Source organism: Branchiostoma floridae, chromosome 12 (assembly GCF_000003815.2).
Source record: "Branchiostoma floridae strain S238N-H82 chromosome 12, Bfl_VNyyK, whole genome shotgun sequence".
NCBI classification, from domain to species: Eukaryota; Metazoa; Chordata; class Leptocardii; order Amphioxiformes; family Branchiostomatidae; genus Branchiostoma; species Branchiostoma floridae.
Genome location: NC_049990.1, coordinates 13,084,255 through 13,092,044, shown reverse-complemented (window position 1 = coordinate 13,092,044; position 7,790 = coordinate 13,084,255). Strand labels below are relative to the sequence as shown.

General features: G+C 39.0%; 1 protein-coding gene across 1 annotated transcript in view; it reads left to right on the top strand.

The window, feature by feature from the left end:
• LOC118427506 (neuroligin-4, Y-linked-like) overlaps window positions 1-3,401 on the top strand; it is a 16,395-nt gene extending 12,994 nt beyond the window's left edge. The window contains exons 3-4 of the mRNA XM_035837341.1: window positions 54-439; window positions 1,390-3,401. Coding sequence (XP_035693234.1) covers window positions 54-439; window positions 1,390-1,843 — 840 coding nt within the window. The 3' untranslated portion in view covers window positions 1,844-3,401. The remainder of the gene's footprint in view (window positions 1-53; window positions 440-1,389) is intronic.
• Window positions 3,402-7,790: the final 4,389 nt, after the last annotated feature.

The following is a 7,790-nucleotide window of genomic DNA, read 5'->3' as shown; positions in this document are numbered from 1 at the left end:
TTGCTATCGGAAGGAAGCCAAAGGATGACCGCTCACACTACCGTGCCGCTAAGGTAGCGTTCTGGATGGAATGGCTTCCCAGGATATCTGAACCTCGAAACTCAACCGGTGCCTTCCCTGGCGGTGATGGCAGCTCGTTTGGTCCCTTCAGCTGCCCCACGGAAGAGTCAGTGGACAGTCGTGATGAATGGAAACCTCGAAAAGTCCCGTATGACATTCCTTCCTTCCGCAAAAATAAGCCTACAAAGAAGCCACATTCCAGAGAACTGAGTATAACAATCTCCGTCGGAATAACGTTGTTGGTGATCAACATCGTGGTGTTTTCTATGTGTTACTATCGGAGGGACAGGAGGAAACCGTCAGCAGAAGATAAACACACCATGACCCTACTGAATGGAAGTAACCGCAGTCCTCCTGTAGTAGAAGTAGTTGAAGTCGGGTAAGTTTTCTTAATCTCCCATTGCTATTAACCCTATCCAGACCGGGGTGGGGGGGCTAAAAGTGCTAGCGCCAACTTTGACGTCGTATAACTGCCGAACGACGTGTGCTAGGACTACGAAACTTGGTGAATTAGTTATTCATAATTTATGCTAACTTGATGACGTCATGGGTCAAAATCCAAGATGGTGGACAATGCCATTTCCAACGATAAATACATGTTTTTTTTTACTCAAATTCCGTCAAAATCTTGTATTTTCTTACAAAACACAATCATTTGAACCTTTATGTCCACTTCCATTGGGTTTGGGGGTTATATGTGGAGAAATCGTATTTTAGAAAATTCAAGCTTGTCTATCCACGATGGCGGACAAATGGCGTCACTTTCTGACGTCATATAGGCATGAGTGTCGTCGTCATTGGTAACAAAAGACTTGGCAGACTTAGACACCAATACGATAACCTCTATAGTCATCGTTTTCTTTATTACCTTTACGTATAGCGGAAATTTCATATGTAGACGATTTTAGCCTATAATATGACATTATGACGTCATAATCACGTCATATTACGTCATAACGACACCAAAGTTACAGAAAATATAAAACTTTACTAGTACATAATCCCTACTAAATTTAGTGATCGTAACTCAAGCCGTTTTGAAATTACGAAGAGGGGGTCAAAAGAGCCCCCCCCCCCACCACCACCGTCCCAGGTATCCCAAAAAAGCCCGGTCTGGATAGGGTTAAGCTACGTAATAAAATAAACATTCTACAGATGTCTAAAGGAGAGACTGTTACATCCCTTCGTTGTTTATTCCCCTACGTTTTATTCCGGATATTAAACTTAGAGTAGGTTCCTCTGATGATCAAGGCATTGTATAGTTGTATGTTACTAGCATGCTTGTTAGCAAAACTTGATGCATTATCAATATGAAGAAATCTTCTTCAGGTCGACAGAGGTAGTCTGTCCTACAAGCGACACTGTACCATCAGGGCTGTGCGACACTGTACCATCAGGGCTGTGCGACACTGTACCATCAGGGCTGTGCGACACTGTACCATCAAGGCTGTGCGACGCTGTACCATCAGGGCTGTGCGACGCTGTACCATCAGGGCTGTGCGACACTGTACCATCAGGGCTGTGCGACACTGTACCATCAGGGCTGTGCGACACTGTACCATCAAGGCTGTGCGACACTGTACCATCAGGGCTGTGCGACGCTGTACCATCAGGGCTGTGCGACACTGTACCATCAGGGCTGTGCGACACTGTACCATCAGGGCTGTGCGACAGTATGATCTCCCGGAGGAGTCAAGACAGCGGCATCAAGTCCCCCATTAACTCCACGGACAGCATTGACATTGACACGGCTGGGAGGAATTCACTGTACTTACAAAATTGACCTTTACCCTTGTGAAAGGGAAACATCTAATTCAATAGTACATCCAAGTCATATCACATGTCTCACGACGGAACGTTCTACAAAATCAACATATTCCATGCATATCACTGGAGTTGAGAATATTACAGTTTTGATTTATTTTGTCCGTAGTTGGTGTAGTTGTTGCGCAATTTTTGAAAAACATCTGCATTGAGCAGGTGATACTTGATTTTAGAAGTTGCTCATAGACGTTGTGGACAGGATATCTTATTCCAAAACCAGCCAACGCATTACTACAAGACAGCAATATTTTCCAGTTATACGAGCTACTCTTTGTACTCTAGCTCTACAGTAACAACGTTTCTGTAAACATACAAAGGATCCTGTTTGTAAAGCACCTTACTCTGCAGTTTTGAGGCTGGAGGATTGGTACCAGACGACATCTGTCGGTATTCTTTATAATCATCATTCCTCAGACTGGCAAAAAATGCTGAAACTTCTGAAAAGAACAAGGCCAGGTAACCGTGAATATGTCATGTCTAAATTCAAATATTCATTTTCTTTAATTTCTTATTATGTTCCACTATCTGAATATTAATCAGTCATAGACGTATGTCATTTAATACTTTCAGAATGTTAAACGTCATTTTATAACACTTAGTGAAGATGTGTTTGGAAACATGGCATGTTGTGTAGACATTATGACCCTACCAGTTCCCCAGTGTGACGTGACCAGAATGTAGCTTATAAAGTAATGCTGACCAATCTATGTAGAAACAGAGACATACTGACCGGACGGATAGACAGGTCGATCATACCTGCACTAAATGACGATGACCTTCGCGCCTGACGTCTACGAAGGTTGATGATTAATGGGTTCAGCCCACAGCTGGTTAAGTGCAATCCACGGCTCGAGTTATGATAACCCCTTCCCCAAGCACACACATACTTTCTAACGGTAAACACTTCATGGCAAGCGCATTCAGCGTGTTTTCTTATTTTACTTTCATAAACTTCAAATCATTTGGACCCAAAATAATGACGAACCTGACTTATATCGGACCCAAAAATAACACAATTGAATCTCTTCGAGTGTAATCACAGAAGAATGATAATTAGTAAAAGATATGTTTCTCTCCCTATGGTTTGGGAGTAAAACCTTTTCTATTGGCATTGTTTTGTATCAAACATTGAGCGCCTCTGAATGTCCGTGTGCCAGATTTTAGTACACCTTGTATACACAGATGCGGAAGTTGGCTGTAATGTGAGTCCTAGTTAGCATGTTGTATAATGATATGGTAGTTTGTGAATCCGTCTTATTGGTACATGGCACCTTAGACTCATAGATATAGACTTATAAAGTAGCAATAAAATGTTTCCAACAGAAGATTCTTTAACCACAGGTTGTCGGCGTCCTGATAGCACCGTTTCTAACATCTGTACAATACGTTAGGATAAGGTACGGAATCGAAATGTTAACCAACAACCAACGAGCCGACTCAAATTTGCAGAGGATAGCAATGTTATAACCTTTAAGCTGTATGTGGCGTATGACCAAAACAGTTAATTGGAACCACGTTGGTACAGTAGAAGCCGCTTAATTGCACGGCATTTTTGCCAGTGAATTTCGTGCAATTATCCGGTTGGTGCAATAATGCGAAGTTATCTAGCTGGACCGCATCAGTTTGGGATTTTTGGATTCCGTGCAGTTAACAGAAGTGTGCGTTAATCCGTTGTGTTCCTCTAACTGGCTTCTACTGTACTAGTATTTAACAGTTAATGGGCTTAAAGGGTGATTCAGCTAAAGACACAGAATCATGTATTCTGGTTTTGCAGATACATGTACTTTCTTTCTGAATCCCCAAGAAAATAAATGTACAATATCTGACACTTAGTATAGACTAGGCAGTATTTGTAACGTACAGTAAGAATATTCTGAAAACTGTCAGATGCACAAACAAATATTGCACAGACTTGAAAACATAGGACTTATCTTAAAGTTGCAGTTGTTTTCTGATATGTCTTTGTCAATTCAGTGCCTCAGCAAATTTATTTCCCCCTTGGCTTTGGGCAAACATTAACTTACATCTCTGGCAACTATCTTATTGCTACCCAAACCTAAGATCTAAAAAAAAAACATTGCCCGTTGAAGAAAGTGAGTTAAATTGTGAATTCTAATGCCCTACAGATGCATTGAATGACTGCAAAATTGTGCAATGTAGCACTATGATTACGCGTAAATAAGGCAGATCAAAAGGGGCAACATCAGAAAGTAATGGAGACAGGAAACAAATCATTATGATGAAATACATTATGATAAAGTAGAATAAGTAGTTATGGACTGTGTGCATAAAGGTGTCAGTGTTCTATGATAATGGCTATGATGTTTGTATCATTGCAATTCAGTGTTCTTTTGTTTCAACTCAGAATGACAACGAAACTGTTGACATTGTCTAGTAAATCTTGTGCTGTAAAGGTCCATGTACAGAATAAATACATTAACCAAGACTTCAGGTATTTGTATCTGGAAGATGCGTTTTACAACGATGAAGAATTTTACTGTAATAAAGCTGTGGTTTGTGTCAAAATCTTTTGGTGTCTTCTGTCACTTTTTATAACCATATCGCATTCACGCACCAATACGGACAAGACTACACAATGTCATTCATACAGCAGAAAATCTTCTTGTACAGAAATGATAATTAATGCTTTATGCACTGGGTAATTCAAACACAGTTCTCAGTTAGTCCATTCAGTGAAACTTTGCTTCCCTACACCTGTCAACTGTCCGCCGTGACTATAGAAACAAATAAATTACAATAATAAAAAACAACAATAAAATTCGTCAGGAATTGCACATGTATGTGAGTGAAGGTACTGTGGTAATACTGATTAATTGATTTATGGTGCGATTTCCCAAGTACATACACTACCAAAAATGACAAATATTCTTTCAGAAAGAAAATTCAAGCAAAACGAGAAAGTACAAATTTTCTAGACGGTTAAGCAAAATCTTCTTATTTTTTTCTTATAACGCAAGAAAATTAATTCTAGAAATTCTTGGTTTTTTTTAAACCAGATTCAACTCTTAAGAAATATAAGAATTTTTTTTCTTCCTGGAAGATAAATTTTCTGTGAGGAAGCAAAACAAGATAAACAAGAAAAAGCATTTTTGGAATTACAAGAAAACAAATCTCATTTTTTCTCAAAAACTTAACAAGCAACGATTTCTTGGGGACAGAATAATTTTCTTCCTGGTAGATAAATTTTCTGTGAGGAAGCAAAACAAGATAAACAAGAAAAATCATTTCTGGTAGACAAGTGTAGCAGCACAAAAGACTGGATTACATAACGAAGTTCAAGATTTAACATGATAAACAAATAATATTGCATACATAACCTTACAAACATAACAAGTAAAATAAAAAATCATAATTACTACGCATAAAAATAAATCAGAGAACAATAGTGCCAGCAAATAATTACAAACAGTAACGACATAACTAGAGTTCCACGAACCCACCCCTACGCCAAATAATCATGCCTTTATACAAGACTTTAAGGTCTCATTCACATATTGCTAAAGCGTACCTACCCCAAAAGCAAACAAATGCATGAATGTGTGCTTGTAGCAGTTAAAATTTCAATTTTACACATCTCAACTAACCTCCAGTTATGTTGTCCACAAACAAACACACGTAACGTTAATACTACATTCTACGGCAGTGCCGTAATAAAACGGCAGGTATACCATTTTTGAACTTGACCTTCATTTCCACAACAGGTACTTCTCCAGTCCATACCTTCGCAAGTTAAGCTGTTGACATACATACAGACCTACGCCATAGGCACCATGGCACAACTGAAAACATAACCATGTTGGCAAAGGTGAACGAGAGAAGAGAATAAAAGGAAATTGACAAATAAAAAATTTCATGCTATGTTAAAATGAGTGTTTACTTAGCCTACATTTCTAAGGCTATTTGTTCCTATACGTAACATACATATTGCTAGCTAGTGTCCTCAAAATCAGGTCATACCCTAAATGCAGGGAACTTTCTTCATTAATTATGCAAATAAGCACCCGATTAACATAATTAGCATTTCAATGTATAGATCAGCACTAAAGGTATCCAAACATCTTGATGATCCGCCGACTCTTTCCTGAGTTATTCTGTTTCAAAGTCTGCAAGAAAATAGACCCCTGTAGTTAAGAACAAGCCGCTAGGGGGCCCAAACGTACACCACTCACTCCTTGGCCTATCAACCGCTTAAAAATCATGAACATGGCATTTGTAAAAAATTTGACCCTACACTATAAAGCACTACTGCAAAACCGCAACTCGCCACTTGGAGGCCCGTCATTGACCTTAACCTTCCTTTCTGCCCCCACCCCCTAGCCCACCCACGCACCCATCTACCAAAATATTATGGAAATCCATCAAAAACATTTCGAGTTATCCTGTTCACAGCCAAACGCACTTACGTACAAAACCAGCTACAGCAACGTAGGTAAGGTGAGGTTAACTATTTTCGCACTTGACCTTCCCCTTCCTCTGTACAACCGCTACACACCTGCCAAAAATCACAAAGTTCCATCCACAATTCTCGACTTATATGCTGTTGACCTACCTATAGACCCAATACCTATGAAACTAGAGTTCCATGAACACATACCTTCGCAAGACAAACAAGGGTTCTTAAGAGCTGATGTCTGTAAAAACCAAGCAAAATCAGAAAAAGTTGGCCAAACTCAAAAAATCGATTTTCCTTAAATTTTGTGTGGTGGTAGGGCCTTGGTCCAAACCTACAAAAATGGCAAAGTTTTAGATCTGCGGTCACCGGTTGCCATTTTTCAAAATGGCGGATTTTCACCAAGGGAAGGCCTTGGTCGCGTCCAAAATAGGCCTTCTTTGGACTCCTGTAGCCCCCACAAATTAACAGATATTTTATCAATTCTCGCATATGTTATTACCCATATTCTAATGAACAAAATGATATATAGTGATGCTCAAAATGTTTTTGTGGTCAGGTGCAGTAGATGTTTAAAAATGATGTGTTTTCGAGAATTTCCAAAATTGGCAAAAATCCATTTTTTGACCATTTTTATTGACCATTAGCTCATTAGCAGGCAAATCAATTTGCTTCATTTTCGGCACAGTTATAGTTTGAACCTTTGTATGCATCATATGTAAAAATAAATTTGGGCCTTTTACGTATCGGACCGTGGTGGCCCCCAGAGTAAACCAATATTTCCATTTCAAGAAAATCGTAACCATAGAATTATTCCTGGAAAAACAGTCATAGCTTACCAGAAATGAATCTCGTTATCATTTTATGTAACAGAGGAACTTACCTATCACTTATAAAAGCAGGGTTGTTTTAGATTTTTTTATAATTGCCTTTAAAATGATTTTTTTGAGTTTTTTTGGTCATTTTTAGACCAAAAAATGTATATTTTGGCCCCAGCACCCTGGTAATACAACCAAATGACCTGGAATTTGGTATGGGAATGTCCTGGACATGTACACACATGGGTTGATAACTGGTTTGCCATATGATAGAACAAAATGCTGAATTTTGTGACTTATTTGGGGCATTTTCGGCCCCAAAGCTACATTTTTGGCCCCAGTACCCTGGTTTTACAACTGAATGACCTGGAATTCGGTATAGCAATGCCCTGAACATATGCACACATGGATTCAATAACATGTTTTACATACAGTACAACAAAATGCTTAATTTTGAGATTTTTGCCAGTTTTTTTTTACAAAATAAAAGTCATTTTCTTGCTCCTGTTCCCTGGTAAATAACCAGTACATAACCGGTAAAAAATTGGTATCGGAGCGCATTGGAAATGGCTTTTATAACCCGTTTTTGCATACAGGGCAACAAAACGCTCTAATGGTTGAATTTGAGGGCATTGCTTTACCCAAAGTACATTTCTAGCTCCTGTTCCTTGGTTTTC